The 21,294-nt window shown below is 44.8% G+C and overlaps 2 protein-coding genes across 6 annotated transcripts in view; one reads left to right on the forward strand and one right to left on the reverse strand.

Moving 5' to 3' along the window:
• HADHB (hydroxyacyl-CoA dehydrogenase trifunctional multienzyme complex subunit beta) overlaps window positions 1-6,799 on the reverse strand; it is a 61,268-nt gene extending 54,469 nt beyond the window's left edge. The window contains exons 1-3 of one of the 4 annotated variants that reach the window (XM_073624976.1): window positions 6,655-6,799; window positions 3,456-3,585; window positions 495-557 (exon numbers count right to left, since the gene is read on the reverse strand). In XM_073624976.1, coding sequence (XP_073481077.1) covers window positions 495-549 — 55 coding nt within the window. In that variant the 5' untranslated portion in view covers window positions 550-557; window positions 3,456-3,585; window positions 6,655-6,799. Of the gene's footprint in view, window positions 1-494; window positions 561-3,455; window positions 3,586-6,654 lie in introns of all 4 variants that reach the window. The other 3 variants (XM_073624975.1, XM_073624973.1, XM_073624974.1) reach the window with 3 other exon arrangements.
• Window positions 6,800-6,917: 118 nt separating this feature from the next.
• Window positions 6,918-21,294, forward strand: part of HADHA (hydroxyacyl-CoA dehydrogenase trifunctional multienzyme complex subunit alpha) — a 60,190-nt gene continuing 45,813 nt past the window's right edge. Inside the window, exons 1-2 of one of the 2 annotated variants that reach the window (XM_073624971.1) lie at window positions 6,918-7,042; window positions 21,174-21,215. In XM_073624971.1, the coding sequence (XP_073481072.1) occupies window positions 6,991-7,042; window positions 21,174-21,215 (94 nt within the window). In that variant the 5' untranslated portion in view covers window positions 6,918-6,990. Of the gene's footprint in view, window positions 7,043-20,835; window positions 21,059-21,173; window positions 21,216-21,294 lie in introns of those variants that run through there. The other variant, XM_073624970.1, reaches the window with a different exon arrangement.

The raw sequence follows: 21,294 nt of genomic DNA on the forward strand, positions 1-21,294 counted from the left end.
GTGCACTGTCACACGACCGCGCAATTGTCAGTTAAAGCGACACAGTGCCAAATCGCAAAAAGTGCTCTGGTCAGAAAGGGGGTAAAATCTTCCGGGGATGAAGCAGTTAAAAATCCTTTTTTATTTTTTTTTTTTATTGGTCTTATGTAATATTCTAATTTTCTGAGATACTGAGTTTTGGGTTGTCATTAGCCATCAGCCATAATTATCAAAATTAAAAGAAAGAAATGCTTGAAATACACACAGAGTGATATAATGAATCTATAATAGGAGTTTCACTTTTTGAATTGAATTACTAAAATAAAATTAACTTATTGATGATATTCTAATTTTTTGAGATGTGCGTGTGTGTGTGTGTGCGTGTGCGTGTGCGTGTATATATATATATATATATATATATATATATATATATAGTCTTAACACAATACAGTACTACACTAACTATAAAACTATAAAGCTAAGACCAGATATCCAAGTTGTAGTTTCATCCTTACCAAGCCTGCTTGTTGTGGGGAGGCATCGGGCACTTTGTTTTAACATGAAGGCCATCTTGGATTCTGCTACAACAAGAAGAAAAGCAGTCAGGCAAGAATTAGACAAGTTCCAAATGACTGTACACAATTATATACCTGCAGCCAAGAATAAATATTTGCTGCCCTGTTATAGCAAATGTACGGCAAAGCTAAGCATTTCAAATTGAGATTAAACAGAAGATTACCTTTATTAAAAATGTCAGACTGATCAGCAGATACAGAAAGGTGAATGTATATGTATAAATCGACTTTCCCTGTAAATATTGTATCTGGCCCCACTCTCCTGATTATTACTCAATGAGACTGACGATCCTATGAAAAGACTGATGGTGGGACATAAGATGCTGGGCCAAGCTAGACTTTTGTACATGGGGCAGCCATATTCACACATGAAGATGTGCTTCTTCTTTAGTTAGTGTTGTATGGGGTTTCTGCTAGTCTGAAAACAAGGTGATCTCAATGTGACTTATGATGTATCTGGTCTTATGTCTGCAGCTGTTGGGCAAAAGATGCCAACTGCCAATGTCCGTCATACAGACCAGCACTAGAGGACCAGCAAATCTATATATGAAATACAACCATAAATTTTGGAACGTACCGTAGTAGAGAGTAAAATGTAATGGTTTCCGCATTTTTTGTACACTTCTACTATAACTCAACATGTGCCATGAAAAATACACTAGAAATTCCCTCTAAATTATAATCGGTCATAAAATAAAGGTACTTGTGCTGGAAGCGATCATTCCCCCAAGTCCATAGTAACTTTGGAGCAGTGGCAATATGCCTTATATCCCTCAATTCTTGAGATGAATATTGGAGGGTGAGAACCCCCGGCAGAGAGACAGCGTGTCCCTGCTGGGTCAAGTTCGAGGGTTCAGGTAAGTAAAAACGGGGGGGGGGGGGGGGTTGGTCACGGACAGGTCTTTTTTCACCTTAATGCATTAAAGGGGTTGTAAAGGTAATAATAAAAAAAAATAACAAACATTATATACTTACCTCCACTGTGCAGCTCGTTCTGCACAGAGTGGCCCCGAACCTGCTCTTCTGGGGTCCCTCGGCGGCTGTTTCAGCTCCTCCCCGCAAGGACTCACCACCATAATGCGAGCTCCCTTGCATGGTGGTTAGTTCTTGCGGGCACGCTCCCATGATACAGCCGGTGGCTATAGCCGCTCACTGTGTCACTCGGCCCCGACACGCCGCGTCATTGTGATTGATGTGATTGACAGCAGCGCGAGCAAATGGCTGCGCTGCTTTCAATCCATCCACTGTAGCCAATCAGCGGCCAGGCTGAGCGGCAAAATGGATGTCGGGAGCGAGCGGCTGACTTTTGAGGTGTCAGGTAAGTAAAACTGGGGGGCTGGGGGCGGCGGTATTGTTGGAAGTTTTTTCACCTTAATGCATAGAATGAAAAATTTTTTACCTTTACAACCCCTTTAAGGTGCATAAACACGAAGGTTTACAACCCCTTTGTATCAAATCCACCCTGCCCTCTTGTATTGGATTGGTTCTGTTGGTGTATTGTCTCGCCTTTATATTGTAAAGGGCTGCGCAAACTGTTGGGGCTAAATATTTCCTGTAACTGATACATTCTACCGGAGAACTTGATCTTTTGAAAAACAACAGACTTGCTGGCCGGATAACTAGATGAAAATAGAAAAAAAAGATAAAGCCTAAAAAAGAAACTAACGCTACGATCACGTCACGAATTGGTAAGCTGCGATATAATAAAAAGGTTTGATTTTGGGTTTAATGCTGCTTTAATTGACTGATTTTATTGGGCATCTGGAACAACCAGGGAACTAAAGCAGGGAAGAAAAAAAAAAAAAAAAAAAAAAAGTGTGAATGGAATACAAATGCCTACGCTGTGTACAAAGAAGGATAAGACGCTGATTATAAAGGTTTAAAAGACAGTGTAATAAGCCGAGTTTCAGACCTATTTTTATTCCTCCCTGGAGGGGATACAGCCCTGAGCATATACATAATGTAAACTGAAAGCATGCTGCAAATCTGGTCTCCCACAGGAAGTATTCTCTCCCCTCCTCCTCCCATCATTACCATGCTGGTCACACACACTCCTCCAGGCGGTGACCTTTTACCTACATTTCCCTCCGTCACCTTTCACCCAATTCCATCACAGCAGATTCCTCCCTCTGCAAGAACAATACCAAGTCACATGGGCCCTGAAGGTCAATCCTTCCACCGGGGGCAAGGGGGGTAGACCCACATGGTTCACTATTATTACATAGGAGAACAATGTCATGACAATGACCTCCTCAGCTCATACATACCGCCACACCAAACAGGTTTATGACCCATCAAGGGTATTAAAGTATCGTCATCATGTGACAGATCTCTATTACAGTCACAATTAGAAAAAGCAAATCTCACATATAAATTTGTTTGGATTAAATGGAAAGTCACATGATCAGACTGTAACGCAGGTAGTAGATTATAATCTGGTATAATATATTATATATATATATATATATATATATATATATATATATATATATATATATATATATATATATATATATATACACATATACACACACACAATAAGCCAGTACTGCTGGGACCTTAAAAGGGGAAACACCCCGAAAAAGCTTGTCCTGAAAAATTGTATGTTAGTGCAAATAATAGAAAGTATCACGGACAGGACTCCATTGTTTCTGTGGCAAGTGTGCCGATACGGCTACAAACCACCTCGGGCTTATACAATAAAACACTTGGGCACAGTGGCAACCCCCTATTACTTTATTTGAATCGGAGGCTTTCAGCATCAGAAGTCCAAGCCCAATATATTTCCACACAGAATAGAAATTCTATTCTGGTTAGGCTTTTGTGGTTTATATACATCACCAGCGCTACACATTTATATATCACATTACAACCGGTCTGATTGTTGTGTTGGCTGCTTACATTTGAGGTTGGCGCAGTATTTTTACCACTTTATATTTCCATACAGGACTGTAGAGTCTCCGTCGGTTTTCAATGCTCTGTCCCTGTCGGGTATCTCCCCTTACTTCCTGTTCTGTGTGACACCCCTCACCTAGACAGGAAGTGAATGTGAGTGTGAGTCAATAAAAGCCCAAATAGTGACATGGTCTGTCATATAATCCCGACAGACATTCTAAACCTTTCACATATCTAAAAAACCAAAAGAACAGAAAGGTTTGGCTGCAGTTGAGCTCTAAGCCGCCACCCCCCCCCCCCCCCCCCCCCCGTTTACACCATTGAAATCGCACAATTTCAAAGCCGCATGTCAGGGCACCTTGGCTGACATCTCTGCACCTTCATGCACAGATGTCTATGCAAGTCGTACCTCAAATCTCCACAAATGGTGCAGGAACTTCTTTTATCAAATCAGTGCAAAGTTGGTGTTGCACCGCTTTGAACAGTTCCATTGCTGACAATAGGGAACAATAGGGTGCGACTTGTCATGCGCTTTGGACCTGTCCAATTGCACGACAAGTCGCACCGGTGTGAACAGGGGCTAAGAGAGGGTTAAAGTGATTGCAAAAGAAAGCACTTCTTTAAATTAAAATAATAAACATATTATAGTTATCTGCTTTGTGTTATGGTTTTGCACAGAGCAGCCCTGATCCTCCTCTTCTCAGGTCCCCCCCACCAGAGCTCCTGGCTCCTCCCCCCCTTCTGAGGGCCATTATAGCAAGCCACTTGTTATGGGGGCACTCATGCGGGCTCAGACCTGAGCTGGTCACTGTGTGTCCATTGACGTACACTGCGTCACTCAGCCCCCCCCTCTGCTGTGACTGCCATGGCTCCCGCTGCTGCTTCCTTGTCCAGGGAGGAGGAAGAGAGCAAAGAGACACTGCTCCCAGGCACATTGCTGGATCAAGATCAGGCTCAGGTATATACAAAGGGGGAGCGGGGTGGAGTTGGGAGCATTAATGCATTACCCAATGCATTAAAGTGGTTCTAAAGGCTGAAGGTTTTTTACCTTCATGCATTCTATGCATGAAGGGAACAAAAAAAAAAAACCCTTTGTGCAGCAGCCAGATCCACTCACAGGAAGTGACAATGACATGGCATTTCTGGCAGGATCAGATATTTTCTGTACTTGCTGAAAATGTTCTTAGCCTGCAATAAGAAACCCAATGCAGACACCAAATGTAGGGAACACTAAGCTGCGATATATTACATTCTTGTTCTTTGGTTTAGATATCCTTAAATCATATTTCCCCCAACATTTCATTATTCCTGATATCTGGCTGCTCTACTGTGTACTTGTATGAAAAACTATCCTGTTCTCTTTGTATTGCTTCCTTACACAGCCTGCCTGCCCTCCATTGGCCAAGACTTGTGCTGACACCCCACCCCTGCACAGCCTGCCTGCCCTCCAATGGCCAAGACTTGTGCTGACACCCCACCCCTGCACAGCCTGCCCTCCAATGGCCAAGACTTGTGCTGACACCCTACCCCTGCACAGCCTATCCTCCAATGGCCAAGACTTGTGCTGACACCCCACCCCTGAACAGCCTGCCTGCCCTCCAATGGCCAAGACTTGTGCTGACACCCCACCCCTGCACAGCCTGCCCTCCAATGGCCAAGACTTGTGCTGACACCCCACCCCCTGCACAGCCTGCCTGCCCTCCAATGGCCAAGACTTGTGCTGACACCCCACCCCTGCACAGCCTGCATACCCTCCAATGGCCAAAACTTGTGCTGACACCCCAGCCCCTGCACAGCCTGCCTGACCTCCAATGGCCAAGACTTGTGCTGACACCCCACCCCCTGCACAGCCTGCCTGACCTCCAATGGCCAAGACTTGTGCTGACACCCCACCCCCTGCACAGCCTGTCTGCCCTCTAATGGCCATTGTGTGCGTGTAGATCTATACACATGTTCAGTGACAACGTGGAGACCTCCAAGAACCAGAAGAGGACTGAACAAAACTGGTGACACTGTGGAGACCCCAGAAGACGACTAAATATGACTGAAGGCAACGTGGAGACCCCAGAAGAGGCCTAAACAGAACTGATGACAACATGGAGACATCAGAAAACCAGAGGAGGACTAAACATGACTGAAGGCAAATGTGGAGACCCCAGAGGAGGACTAAACATGACTGAAGGCAAATGTGGAGACCCCAGAGGAGGACTAAACATGACCGATGACACTGTGGAGACCTCCAAGGACCAGAGGAGGACTAAACATGACTGAACACAATGTGGAGACCCCAGAAGAGACCTTAACAGAACTGATGACAACGTGGAGACCCCAGAAGACCAGGCAGAGGACTAAACATGACTGGTGACAACAGGGAGACCCCAGAAGACCAGGCGGAGGACTAAACATGACTGGTAAAAACGTGAAGACCCAAGAGGAGAACTAAACATGACTGAAGGCAATGTGGAGAACCCAGAAGACCAGAGGAGGACTAAACATGACTGGTGACAACGTGAAGACCCCAGAAGACAACTAAATATGACAGGTGACCTGTGAAGCCCCCAGAGGAGGCCTAAACAGAACTGATGGCAACATGGAGACCCCAGAAAACCAGAGGAGGACTAAACATGACTGAAGGCAAATGTGGAGACCCCAGAGGAGGACTAAACATGACCGGTGACACTGTGGAGACCTCCAAGGACCAGAGGAGGACTAAACATGACTGAACACAATGTGGAGACCCCAGAAGAGGCCTAAACAGAACTGATGACAATGTGGAGACCCCAGAAGACCAGGCGGAGGACTAAACATGACTGGTGACAACGTGAAGACCCAAGAGGAGAACTAAACATGACTGAAGGCAATGTGGAGAACCCAGAAGACCAGAGGAGGACTAAACATGACTGGTGACAATGTGGAGACCCCAGAAGAGGCCTAAACAGAACTGATGACAACATGGAGACATCGGAAAACCAGAGGAGGACAAAACATGACAGGTGACAATGTGGAGACCCCAGAGGAGGACTAAACAGGACTGGTGACAACGTAGAGACCTTCAGGGACTAAACATGACTGGTGACAACATGGGGAGACCCTCCCATTACCAGAGAAGGCCTAAACATGACTTGGTTGTGTTATAGCGGCGGTGTGTACTGTCCCTGTCCCCCCTCCTATCACTATGACACCCCCCGGGTCAGCTCCCCCTCACCTGAGCTCTCCTCCGCTCACTCTTCTCTCTCTCCGCCGCCAGATGCGTCAAGTTCACCACGAGGCCCCCCTCCTCCCGTTCTGCCTTCTAGGGCTGTCCACGGAGCGCCTGTCTCAATTTCCTCCGTATTCCGCCACCTTCTCTCCTCTCCGACACTCTCAGGCCACTAACTCTCATACGAATTCCCTCGTCCATCTGAACATATTCCTGTACTTTTTGGGTTAACGCTGCAGATAATGGGTAGAGTCAGTCAGGCAGTTTGGGCGGACAGCCCTGAGGGTGAGGCCCGATGAGCCGGCTTTCAGAGGGGGTCCTGTCAGTGTCACCTCGGACAACATGGCGGCCGTGAGGAGTGTGGGAGCGCTGCTCCGTCTGGGCGGGAAGACAGGTACCGGGGAAGGTGGGGGGACAGAGAGAGAACCAGATGGGGGAGAGGAGGACGGGTGTTCCCTGTACGGGACATGACTGACCAATAGGGGGGAGTTCGGTCATCACTTTCTACCTCAGCATTAGTCTGGATGGAGCTATGTGTATATGTAGACCTCCTGTGGTTTTGTGGGGGTCTCTCTGTCACCATAGCAACACTTGGAGATTCATAGAGTTACATAGAGCCAGTCACATCAGTCTCTGCACCAGAGGAGCTTACACTCTAATGTCCCCAATATACTCACACACTATTATCATACATCTCTATAGCTCTGACATATACTGCAGTGCTGTACAGAGAACACTGCCTCAGTCTCTGCACCAGAGGAGCTTACACTCTAATGTCCCCAATATACTCACACTATTAACATACATTTATATAGCTCTGACATATATTGCAGTGCTGTATACAGAACACTGCCTCAGTCTCTGCACCAGAGGAGCTTACACTCTAATGTCCTCATCACAGTCGTACATTATTATCATACATGTCTATAGCGCTGACATATACAACAGTGCTGTATGGAGAACACTGAGCCAGTCACTTCAGTCTCTGCGCCAGAGGAGCTTACACTCTAATGTCCCCACCACAGTCATACACTGTACACTTCTATAGCTCTGACATATACCGCAGTGCTGTACAGAGAACACTAAGCCAGTCACACCAGCCTCTGCACCAGAGGAGCTTACACTCTAATGTCCCCAATATAGTCACACACTATTATCATACATTTATAAATCTCTGACATATACCACAGTGCTGTACACAGAACACTGAGCCAGTCATCAGTCTCTGCACCAGAGGAGCTTACACTCTAATGTCCCCATCACAGTCATACACTGTTATACGTTTCTATAGCTCTGACCTATACCACATTGCTGTACAGAGAACACTGGGACACATCAGTCTCTGCACCAGAGGAGCTTACACTCTAATGTCTCCATCACAGGCATGCTATTCTACATTTATATAACTCTGACATATACCGCAGTGCTGTACAGAGAACACTGAGACAAACACACTTTATTTTTAACTCTAATGTCCTCATCACAGTCCTACACTATTATCATACATGTCTATAGCGCTGACATATACCGCAGTGCTGTATGGAGAACACTGAGCCAGTCACTTCAGTCTCTGCGCCAGAGGAGCTTGCGCTCTAATGTCCCCATCACAGTCATACACTGTTATACGTTTCTATAGCTCTGACCTATACCACATTGCTTTACAGAGAACACTGAGACACATCAGTCTCTGCACCAGAGGAGCTTACACTCTAATGTCCCCATCACAGTCATATAAATGTAGAATAGCATGACTGTGATGGGGACATTAGAGTGTAAGCTCCTCTGGTGCAGAGACTGATGTGTCTCAGTGTTCTTTGTAAAGCACTGTGGTATAGGTCAGAGCTATAGAAACGTATAACAGTGTATGACTGTGATGCGGACATTAGAGTGTAAGCTCCTCTGGTGCAGAGACTGATGTGACTGGCTCAGTGGTCTCTGTACAGCACTGCAGTATATGTCAGAGTTATATCTCTGACATATACTGCAGTGCTGTACAGAGACCACTGAGCCAGTCACATCAGTCTCTGCACCAGAGGAGCTTACACTCTAATGTCCGCATCACAGTCATACACTGTTATACAGTTCTATAGCTCTGACCTATACCACAGTGCTGTACAGAGAACACTGAGCCACGCCAGTCTCTGCACCAGAGGAGCTTACGCTCTAATGTCTCCAATGTGTATGCAGAGAAGTTCTAAGTGCCGGTTCACACTACAGCGACTTGGGACCCGACTTGTCAGACCTCAAGTCGCTGGACATAAGAAATTCCATTGAAGTGAATGAGAGCCGTCTTAATGTGCACTACTGAAGTCGCTCCGATTTCAGAAAAGGTTCCTGGACTACTTCAAGGCGACTTGTACCCATAGATTTCAATGGAAGTTGCCTCCAGGTCGGCCCTCCATCGATATTGAAGCGACTTTACAGGAAAAAGAAAATAATGTACCCAGGTACCTCCCACGTTTACCGGGGCAACCCCCTCCCTCCCACAGAGCTGATTATTCCGTCATTGGCCACAGCCAAAGTCGCCTGTCCTGGAGGCAACGTTAAGCCCCCGTTCACACCTATGCGAATTAGATGCGGCTTACACCGCATCTAATTCGCAGGACATTTTAAAATACATTCATATGAATGCATCTGGTTCACATAAGTGCTTTGCATTCGCACTGCACAAAAAACTTGTGCGTTTTCTGGGCATTGCGGAGCGAATTACGAGCCCCTTATCTTCTATGGGAACGCATCTGCTTAGCAGATGCATTACGTTCTGAAAATGGATTTTCTCCTTCTCCTCACTACACCCCCCTCCCCCCCTCCCTGCTCACTGATCCGCAGCTTAAACGCAGATGAACCTTTAAACAACAGATTTTTATCTTCCCAGTGAAACCTGAGCTTCAATTCGCACCGCACATGTGTGAACCCAGGCTAAGTCGCGTTGTAAGTCGCGCTGAAGTCGCCTTCAAATCGCCTTGCAGAGTGGCACTGTAAGTTGGGTTGCCCTTGTGTGAACCGGCACTAAGAATCTGCAGCTTGTCTAACAAGCTGCTCAGATTATACAAAGAAACAATGTAACAAAATGTTACTTTTGTATCTATTCTGTTATTTTATCTGCGGATCAAAGGGATACACTTTGAGCCTGAAATTAAGACCCCTTTCACACTGAGGCGCTTTCAGGCTTAAAAAAGAAAAAAAAAAAAAAAAAAAGCACATGAAAAAAAAAATCATTTCTATTAAAATCAATGAATGCTTTCACACTGGGGCGGTGAGAAAACTGCTGCAAGATCTTTTAAGTATGTTTGAAGCACTAAAGAAAAAAAAAAAAAAAAAGAGCGCCCCTCTCCATTGAAATGAATGGGAAACGGTTCAAAAGCGCCTCAAAATGGTTCTTTTGAGTCACGTGACCTTCAAAAAAGCACACCGCTAACGCCTCAAACATGCTTGAAAAGCGCCCGGCGTTATTTGGTTAGTATGTGCAGCTGCTGGCTTTTATTTATTTATTTTGGGGGGGAGGGCGGACCTCCGCTTTAATGTTTTACATAGCTATACAGTATCTGCAAGAGGGGTCAGCCTGAAGTCATCTAGGAGGACTTCATTTTCCGACTAAAGCTCCACTTTAAAAAGTGTTTTTTTTTTTTTTTTTGTTTTTTTTTTTTTAAATATTTTTTTTTCTTTAAAATAAAATGGTTCTTAACCCCTTATTAACTCTTGGGTTGCTATAATCTGCCCTAATTAACTCTGTATTCTCCTTCACCGCTATTATATAACTTTCCAGCTGATTTTTTTTTTTTTTTTTAACTATTAATGTATAAACTTTTTTTGTTTGCTCGTTTTATTCGTTAACATTTAAAAAAAAAAAAAACGACAAATTGAAAAAAATACAATTTTATTTAATTTGTAAATAACTTTTTAATACTTTGTGCCAGAATCAGAATTTTAGTGTCCTTTCAAAGAAAATACGTTCATTGTTTCAAAAAAAAAAAAAAAATTCATGCACATTTTTTTTTTTTTTTTTTGCATACGTGCATTTACAAATATTTGGCTGTAAAGCAATGTCCGGCCCGTTGTTGCTGTCTGCCCCGTACCTCTGATATGGGCAGGCAGTTACTCTAGTCCAGGAAGCTCAAAGGACTATAAGAGCGCACATCTGCGCCAATCACAGTTCATTGAAAACTGCAAGCTTGTAGGTATTCAGAGCTCTGTAAATGAATGACACGGCTGTGTGTGGGCGGAGCCACGCTCTTTTCAAATTGTTGCAGATAGAAGATCCTCATACAAGCATTGCAAGAGTAGCAAGTGTGCATAAATCCAAGGGAAAAGACTGGCTGCACGATAAAAGAAAAATCAAGCACTGGTAACTTTATTTGTCTGGACGACATGAACAGAGAGTTTCCCCCCCCCCGCCCACCCAGGACCTCCTTCTCTGACAAGCTCCACCCATAAGGATCAGAGAGGTGACCTCCTGAGGAAGACCAGCTTTGTGGGTGAAATACTTCAGAGCACAAGGTCCCAGGCAAGGGCTCTGTTCATGTTGTCCTTATGTATAAAGATGCAGTTGTTTGATTTTATTCTAGAGTGCAGTCAGCTGGTCTTTTTATTTTAGATATGGGCAATCTGCAGAGCATAAGACGAGGTCCTGCTAGGGTTCAGCACACAATTCTCCATTTAGGGCTTAGGGGAGAAACATGCCTAACAAGTGTGAATGGATTTCATGGCCTTTAAACCTCCAGCCGCTAACAATGTTTCAGAATTTGAGTTTAGTTTCATATTAAAAAAAAGTATCTCTTATTGGGAACGGATGGATATAGAAAGAAAAAACAGAATTACCGAAGGAATATTGTCCAGCTGCAGACATACTTTGTTTCCTTTTTACTTCCTAATGCCAAGTGATGTCATTGTGATGGCTCAGCAGTGATAGGACACTTCCGGTCTTCAGCCATTCTTATAAAACGACCTTCAGGCCTTGTTAGGTCAGTGAGATGATATACTCACCAGCTTCCATCTTGTAGACTATTAATAATGTGGTGGCTCTGCTGTTGCTCTGTAGTGTCAACTGTGTGTCCTCAGATAACCCGCTTACATGGCTGGATACTGAGACGCTGGAAGGCTTTTCTTTTTTTTTTTTTTTTCTCTTTAGAGAATCACTGTTTGGAATGTGTACTATTCATGTGACCTGAAGTTCTAAGTTTTAAATTCTATTTTTGGCTATATTGAGGATGGAAATATCAATGTAGAATTGAGAAGTAATTAAAAAGTTTTAGAATGACAACAGTTGAAAATGCCCCCTAAGCGATATTATTATTATTATTATTATTCTTATTATTATTATAATACAGGATATATATAGCGCCAACAGTTTGCACAGCGCTTTACAACATGAGGGCAGACAGTACAAGATCAATACAGGAGGAATCGGAGGGCCCTGCTCGTTAGAGCTTACAATCCAGAAGATTATCATAATGAATCCATCCACATCCACTACTTGATGGTCCTGTAATCTATTTTTTATGACATTGTTTCTCGTGTGTGTTTTTTTTTTTTTTTTTTCCTTCCTGTCTCCTTTTAGGGCCAGTTCACACCATAGAAATAAAACGCAGTCCGGATGCGTTCCAGGTGCTTTTCTGCATGCTCGTTTTTGATGGCGTTCCAGTGCGTTTTTGATGCGTTTTTAATGCAATCCAGTGCTTTTTTTTTTTTTTCTCCCCCTCTTTCTTTCTTAACCTTAAGGGCCAGTTCACACCATAGAAATGCAATCCGGATGCGTTCCAGGTCCTTTTCTGCATGCACGTTTTTGGTGCAGTCAAGTGATTTCCCCCCTCCCTCTTTTTTTCTTAACCTTAAATAAGGACAAGTGTGTTGCATTGTGTTTTTGGTGCATTTAGGTGCGTTTCAGTGAGTTTTTGATGCGTTTTACAGCGTTCCAGTACAGTCCGGTGCAGAAAAAATGCAGCATGTTCTACTTTTTTTTTTTTTCTGGAACTGGAATGCACTGGAACTGACTACACTGGTGTGAACTATGCCATTGGAAACCATATAACCTACTTTCCATGCGTTTTTTGATGCAGAAAAAAAACGCACTGGACTGCATGTGGTGTGAACTGGCCCTTAAATCAAGTTGATTTAATCACTAGTAAAAAGGCTTGAATTAAATCCACTCAATTTAAATAATGATTTTTAAAGAGCAACTGTCATCTCTGTCCCGCAGCGGCTCCTTCTCTGACTCGCTGTTGACTCACCGACAGTCCCATTCACTTTAATGGGACGGCTGGTGATGTGGCAGTGACACTACAAGCTGAGGGAAGTGGCGGGCAGGTGAGTGGACGCCCGCTAACAGGCGCTGTCATCCTGGATCAGAAATGACAGGTGCTCTTTAAATGTAGGCACTTACTCTTGCTGGTAGTTAAAATCTTTAATATTTGCAAACAAAATGAAGGTTTCCTATTTAGAATAATAAGCTGTCAGGTTAGTAAAACGGTGATTATCAGAACCAATTCAATCATACAGTTTGTAGTGCACATAGAAGATTTGCAAAACCTCGGGATAAAGGAATATTCCTGAACTTTTGTTTTCTCTCGTTTTTACTATGAAATTGTGTGAATGCATCAATGTAGTGCATTTTATCTCAGCTTGCAGAGCTTGGATTCATTGAATAAGTTTACCAAAAATGTAAATATTGCAGAATATACAGCCTCATGCTACATAATTAAAGTGGTGTTCCAGCCAAAATTATACTTTTTAAATAAAAATACCCCTATAATACACAAGCTTAATGTATTCTAGTAAATTTAGTCTGTAAACTAAGGTCTGTTTTGTTAGTTTATAGCAGTAGTTTGTTATTTTATAAACTTACAGCAGGCCGTGGCCATCTTAAGTGTGGGCATCTGAAGCCAGACTGTATTTCTTCCTGGATCTCATCCTTGCAGATCTCGCACATGCTCAGTGCAGCACAAGCGGTGTAATAGGTTTCAGGTCAGGTTTCCATAGCAACGGCAGTGTCAGAGGAAGCTGCCGCCCCTTCCCAGAAGGCATTGCAAACAGGAAATGATGCGATGGGCCACGGCCAGGGAGGAGGAAGTGAAAAATGAATACAGCAGATATACAGTAGGTGCTGAGAAAAAAAAAAATCCAATTCGTTTACAGTGCGCAGTTTAGTGAGGGATGCTGAAGAGTTGTAAAAGTGGGTGGAACTCCACTTTAAGCTCCATTCCACGCTGAATAATATAAATTATTAATGTATCCTAAATAGAAAACTATCTTTAGATAGCTTTTTACTCCATAAGCATTTTATTAAAATATATTTGATTAAAAATCCAAAAAATCCTATTTTTTAAAAATTTTGCTTGATCATTGATTTTATATCCACCTTGCTACATTCCTTATATAAAGTCGGATCATGAAGAACGAACGTAGCCACCCTCTCACAGGAAGGTGGATCGCACCAGCAAAAAAAAAAAAAAAAAATTAAAGTGAGGTGCTTCGCGCTGCTAATTAAGTGAATATATGATATAAACTAATGTGAAATCACTGCAAGATCTAAAGTGTACACTTCAACACAAAAAAAGGGTAAATAATAGAAAAAAAAGAAAAAAAAAAGGCATTTGAAGGAGGCTGAGAGCGATGGAAGGGACTTTTTTGAGTTAAAGCAGAACTAAACTTCTACATACAAAAATAACAATAAGACCCCTATCACACTGGGTGCTTTTCAGGTGTTTTAGGGCCTCTCCAGCCACCCCTGTGTGACATCCTGAGGGCTTTCACACTGGAGCGGTGCGCTTGCAGGACGGGGAAAAAAAGTCCTGCAGGCAGCATCTTTGGGGCGGTTTTTGAGCGCTGTATACAAAGATCCTCCACCGTTCCTGCCCATTAAAAATGAATGTGCGGCGCCTGCAAAGCGCTTCGGCAGCGCCACAACACAGGAGTTATTAACTCTTTATTCGGGGGTTAAAAATGCCCCACTAGGGCCCGGAAATATAGCGCCTGCTATAACAACGGTAAAGTGCCACTAAAACAGGCAGCGCTTTACCGTTAACGCCCGCACTGCCCCAGTGTGAATGGAGTCTAAAGGCCCCGGGAGCTTAAGGCCATAATGTATTAGAATGCACCTTATATGAGCACATTATGGCAGACTTGCCTGTAGAACGATCTCCTCCTGCTGTGCGGTGTTGGTGCTCTTGGCTGTCACAGGCACGTCCATGTGCTTCTGGTTTCAGACGGGATTGGCTGGAGCTGCAATGACCTCATCCTCATGCAGGTGCACGCCAATCACATCACGGCACAGAGGAGTGCTGTAAATGTATGCTGAGCTGTGCATTCATGACGCTGTGTATATTAAAGTGTTTGTTAACTCTTACATATGCCCAGTGAAGTGATACAGAGATTAAACAAATCCTCCTGCATAAGTTGTACCTGTTTATCTGCATTCTTCTCATCTCTACATCCATTCAAATGTTGAATTTTTAAAGCTTGTCTGAGAATTCAGGAAAAAAAGGGGACGGAGATCTGAAGTTGCACTCTGCAGAGCTCAATGAAGAGAGATCTGATTGGGGGGGGGAGTCACACCCTTCCTCCCTCCAAACAGCTCACAGGAACAGCGCTAAGACTGTCAATCACAGGCTGTGCCCTCCCCTGTTTACTTTTTATTTTCCTCTTGGTGTCAGGAAAACTTGTCAGAAGTGACTCATGCTTATAGGAATGAAGCAGCAGCCACTTGAGTGCTCTGGATTGAGACAAGTACACACTATAGAGGGATATGCTTTGTTCATATTTCATGTCTGAGGTTTACAACCAATTTTAAAGGGGTTGTAAACCCTTGTGTTTTGTCACCTTCATGCATCCATGCATGAAGGTGACAAAACACCTGGCAACTCCCCCGTTTTACTTACCTGAGCCCCTTCATCTCTTTGGCGGGGACACGCTCTACCTCTCTCCATGGGGTCCCGGCTCTTGATTGGATAGATTGATAGCAGCGCAGCCATTGGCTCCCACTGCTGTCAATCAAATCCAATGACGCAGGGGGCGGGGTCAAGTCCGGCATTCATGTCTGTGGACGCAAATGCTGGTCTCGGGAGCGCGTTCGCAAGGTGACCCCATCGGGAGAGCGCTTCTCCTAGGGGGCTTATCAGATGTGGGGAGGAGCCGCGAGAGCCGCCGGGGGACCCCAGAACAGGAGGATCGGGGCCACTCTGTGCAAAACGAGCTGCACAGTGGAGATATGTTTGTTAATTAAAACAAAAACGATCCTTTACAATCGCTTTAATACTGACAGGCAGGGGAAGGGTCTATTACAGAAAGGACCTATAGGGCCCTCTTCTGTCATAAAAATCCTACCTGTCAGCATTATTTTTTTTAATCTTAAACAAGAGTTTAGTGTCATTATAAACAGACTTGAATGACAAGAGTAACAAAGCCATTAAGCATCAGATGTTTACTATATGCAAAGCTCTCTCTCTCTGGGTCCCGTTTTTGTGTCTTCTGCAATCTGAGTTGCCGGATTTAGAATTTTCTACATATTTCTAAACCCTCTCTTTGTGTCCACAGTTCACAGTTGTCCAGAGAACAAAGATATAATTGACCTTGCAGTGTTTTTGGTTCAGTGGGCACCATGGAAGGGGAATGGTGTGCACACATCGCCCTCTGGAGGACAAATGAAGTTCTTCGTTCTAGGTTACTTCATAACAACTGCTGCATTTAGTTACATGCTGGGGGTTTTGCAGGTGCTACAGAGGTGTAAAAACCTTTTGTTCCTTGTGGGGTACACTCTGCTCCGCCTTGGAGGATTGCCTTGGAGGATTTGTACTGTAGAAACCTTTTGTAAACAAAACAATATGCCCCAGATTTGATTTAAAATGGTTCTCATGGTTTTTTTTACCTATTTTATGTGTAAAAAACATTTTGTGTGTAGCAGCCCCATTATACTTACCTGAGCCCCATCACAATCCAGCGATGTGCACAAGAGCCTTGGCTCTCCAGGGACTCAACTTGCTTAGACCCCTTTCCTGCTGCGAGCGCCAGCCGTTAGCGCTCATTTTAGAGGTGCTTTAGCGCCTTTAAGTGTTGCTTTTCGGCCGCTCTAGCGGAGCAGTTTTAACCCCAAACGCCTGCGTTGCCATGCTTCCGAAGCACTGCTCATTCATTTCAATAGGCAGGGCGTTTTGGGAGCAGTGTTTACACCACTTGCAAACCCACCCCAACGATGCTGCTTGCAGGACTTTTTTCGAACGTCCCGCAAGCTCACCGCCCAGTGTAAAAAGACGCACTGAAATGAATGGGAGGCGGTTTTCAGGCACTATTTAGAGGCTATTTCTAGCGCTACAACACCTAAAAACCACCTCAGTGTGAAAGGGGTCTTATTGGCTGAGACATTGGCTCTGGCTACTGTCAGTCACGGCCAGTGAGCCAATGAGGGGACATAGAAAGTGGGTCTGAGCCGTGGCTGTGTGTGAATGGACACACACAGCAGCGGTTTGAGAGTGAGCCGGATCGGGTGTCGACATTGCAAGCTGCTTGCTCTGGGGGCAGGTGGGAGGGTCCAGGAATGCCGGCAGGGGCACAGATCAGGTAAGTATGACATTTTTTTTTTTTTTTTTTAAGAACATTGCCTTTAATAATACTTTAATGGCAAACCATGTTTTAGACCCCTTTCACACTGAGGCAGTTTTCAGGCATTTAAGGCCCCATTTACACCGAGGAGCTTCTAAACTGGCAGTAAAACACTGAGCGCTTTTGAAGAGCTTTCCATTCATTTCAATGGAGAGGGGTGTATTTTCACCGCCCTGCCAGCGCACTGCCCCAGAGTGAAAGCATTCATTGATTTTTAATGGAAATAGGTAGGGATGCACCGAATGGGTTTTTTGGGGCCAAAACCGATACCGAAAATAAATCTTCCTTGATCCCGAAAACCGATACTGAAACAGCACCAATACTGAAAGTGACTGTTTTAAAAAATATTTTTATACAGGATATGGTCAGAGACTGGGGACATGGTACAGGAAATGGTCAGAGACTGGGGACATGGTACAGGAGATGGTCAGAGACTGGGGACATGGTACAGGAGATGGTCAGAGACTGGGGACATGGTACAGGAGATGGTCAAGGAGATCAATGCAGCCTCACCAGTGCCCGTCAGATGCAGCCAGCCAGTGTCCCCATTGCAGCCAATGTCCCCGGTAGTGCAGCCAGTGTCCCCATTGCAGCCAGTGAAGGGAGAGGAGAGCCGCCACCGCCTGTTTGATTACAGCGCCGGGAACATCACAGCTTTCATTCGAATAGCTGTGTGTTCCCCGCTGCGCGCCGTCACATACAGCCCCTCCCCCTTGTCCGGGCACTTTGATAGATCACCCGTCCAATGGGACGGGTGATCTGTCTATCAAAGTGCCCGGACAAGGGGGAGGGGCTGTATGTGACGGCGCGCAGCGGGGAACACACAGCTATTGAAATAATAGCTGTGATGTTCCCGGCGCTGTAATCAAACAGGCGGCGGCGGCTCTCCTCTCTCCTACAATATAGGCAGCACGAGGGGCGGGGCCCCGCCCCCTTCGGTATCGGCAAAAATTCTCTTTCGGCTTTTTGCCGAAAGGGCCATTTTTGGCCCATATGTTTCGGTGGCCGAAATTTCGGTGCATCCCTAGAAATAGGTTTTCGTGAGCTTTTCAGGCGCTTTTTTTTTTAGTGTGAAAGCACCTGAAAAGTGCCTCCAGTGTGAAAGGGGTCTTGCCGACAAAAATAGTGCCTGCAAACTTCCTTCCATTCACTTGAATGGGTGCTTTCACACTGGGGCGGTGCGCTTGTGGGGCGGTAGAAAAAGTCCTGCCAGCAGTATCTTTGGGGCGTGTTTGGAGTGCTGTGAAAATCGCTCCAAAAACACCCCTGCCCATTGAAATGAATAGACAGCGCTTCCAAAGCTATTCGAAAAGCACCGCAAAACGTGTCGTTTTTTTTAAGGTCACGTTATCACTTGACCTTAAAAAAAAAAAAAAAAACGGACCCACTAGCACCCGTAAAGCACAGCAAAAAACGACCGGCGCTTTAGCGGCTGTTTTAACAGCACTTTAGTGTAAAAGGTGTCTTAGAAAAGCAGAGAAGTGGTAACATTCCATACTTGTCGGGGTTGGCTGGCATGTGGCAGATAAATGTGCCGACATGTTCCTCAGACAGACAGAAACAAGCAACAGACTGACATAAGTGACATAACTAGAATGGTCACATTTTACGGTCAGACACTTTACTGCATAGCTCCCGAAACCTTTCCCCTATATTACTTATCAGTGTATGTAGACTTCAACCTTTACCCTATATAAATAGTGACAGGCCGGGCACACAGCCAACGTACTCTGCTCGCTGGGTGCAGCTGCTGAATTCAATCTGTAATGTATATACAAAGCAGACGCATCAAAACTGTGATTAAAATTTTTTTTATGAATAAATAAGCTAAAGTGCTACTAAACAAAAGGCGCCAGAAGGTGCAAGACTCAGGAGAGTTTTTGTGGGTAGAAGAATCCAAAGCAGCAGCAGGATCTTTCAAAATACCACTAATTCCATGGAATGGGGACAGCTGACATGCCTCCCATTCCTTGTCTTGTCAGAGTGCAGCGATCGGGGCCTGAGAGACCTGTTGCTAGACCAGAGCATGGAGGAGGAGGGGCATTCCCAAGTGTTTGCAAATATTGACTTTTGGAACGTGGTATTCTGCTGACTCCTAGATCAAATTTGAAGATATGTTTTAAAGAGCCAGGTACACTCCTGTGCCCTAAGGCCCCTTTCATCCAGTTTTGCTCAGCAGGAGATCCATCTGCTGATCCCCTGCTGAGCTGTACAGGGCTGCCGGATGACAGGTCAATGTCCGCTCTGCTTATGCAGAGCAGACACGGACACTGCCCACTCTCCTCTATGGGCGGTCCGATGTAAACAGACCAGCTGTCCATTTACATCCGACTGCCCTCTGATCCGATCCGCCCAGACGGTGGGGAACAGATTCCCTTACATTTGTTTATGTTGAATCAGAGATAGCTGTGTGTAAACACACAAGTCAGTTTACATCTGGCTTCCCAAAGAGGAGAATGGGGGGGGGGGGGGGGTCCGCCTGAAAAACTGACAGGTGGACCTGGCTGGACCACTTGTGTGAAAGGGTCCTAAGGTGCTTCTTAACCACTTGCCAACCAGCTACCGCAGTTGTACTGTGGCAGAATGGCTCGGCTGGACGAAAAAACGTTATGTTACATCGCTTCGCCCTGTGGCTACTAGGGGCGCAGGCGCGTGCTGCCGGAGGCGCGCCCGCTGCTCGCCCCTGGAGCCGATGCGGCGGTCACGATCACGGCTGGGCTCCCGCGATCGTTGCTGAAACACCGAGAACCGGGATCTCTGTGTAAACACAGTTTCTGGTTCTCTGAGGGGAGAAGAGACTGATTGTCTGTTCATACAAAGTCCCCTCCCCCCTTCCGTTAGAACACACACTAGGGAACACAACCCCTAGATCGCCCCCTAGTGTTAACCCCTTCCCTGCCAGTGACATTTTTACAGTAATCAGTGCATTTTTATAGCACTAATCGCTGTATAAATGACAATGGTCCAAAAAATGTGTCAAGTGTCCGATGTGTCCACCATAATGTTGCAGTCCTGATAAAAATCGCAGATCACTGCTATTACTAATAAAAAATAAATAAAAATGCCATAAAACTATCCCCGATTTTGTAGACGCTATAACTTTTGCGCAAACTAATCAATATACGCTTATTGCGTGTGTGTTTTTTTTTTTTTTTTTAACCAAATATATGCAGAAGAATACATATCGGCCAAAACTGAGGAAAAAAAATTGTCTTTGTCACCAGATCCAACCTTTCATGTGAAAGGGGCCTTAAAGTGAACAGTGTAAATGGGCCCTGAAGGTTGTGGACAGGTGTGTGGTGTGTTTTTTAATCTATGTCCGTTCATCTGCATGAAGGAGTTCTGTACGTTTACACTGTGAGATGGGATCTAATCCTCGTGTTGCTGGTTATCATGTCCCAGCCGGGCTCTCCAGTCATGTGATACAGGCAGAGGGTGTACAGGTTTCTTTAGCAGTGCACGTTGTACACTTGGCAGTGATCTTTGCCGGCTCTGTCGGCCAGCCAATTTGCTCTCTGATCCTCCCATGTGACTCAGCCGCAGGGCACAGTCCACGTGTCTTTTAGGTAGAGGTGTGGTAGTACTGAAGAGTTTTCACACCAGGGTGGAGCGATGGAAATCATCGCTAAGCCTTTCTATGTACAGGAATTCTTATTCAGATTGAATCCTGATCTAAATTTTCTCTGTTTAGTCAATTTTTTCTTTTTTGTTTTGCTCAAGCGCCGCAATCGTATATTAAAATTAAACGCAAGAACGTTAATTAATGGAAGAATTAAAACTGCAACCGACCTTCCTAACCATTATGGAGCTGCATGTCCAAGTATTGTCCTTCAGCCATGATGGGACTTCTAGTTCCGTCCATTGCATGGTTTTATATGTTTCTGTTATAAACATCTTTTCACTGTTTGATCTTGTTTTTTTTTTTTTGTTTACAGGCTTCACCTGCCGATCGCTGTCAACATCATCCGCCATGCTTTGTAAGTCGCACGCCGTGTTTTTTGTCTTGTGTTCTGAGGGAATCGCAGCTCACTGTATAATGCTACTATCTGTATTATG

This window comes from Aquarana catesbeiana, linkage group LG04, assembly GCF_042186555.1.
Source record: "Aquarana catesbeiana isolate 2022-GZ linkage group LG04, ASM4218655v1, whole genome shotgun sequence".
NCBI lineage: Eukaryota > Metazoa > Chordata > Amphibia > Anura > Ranidae > Aquarana > Aquarana catesbeiana.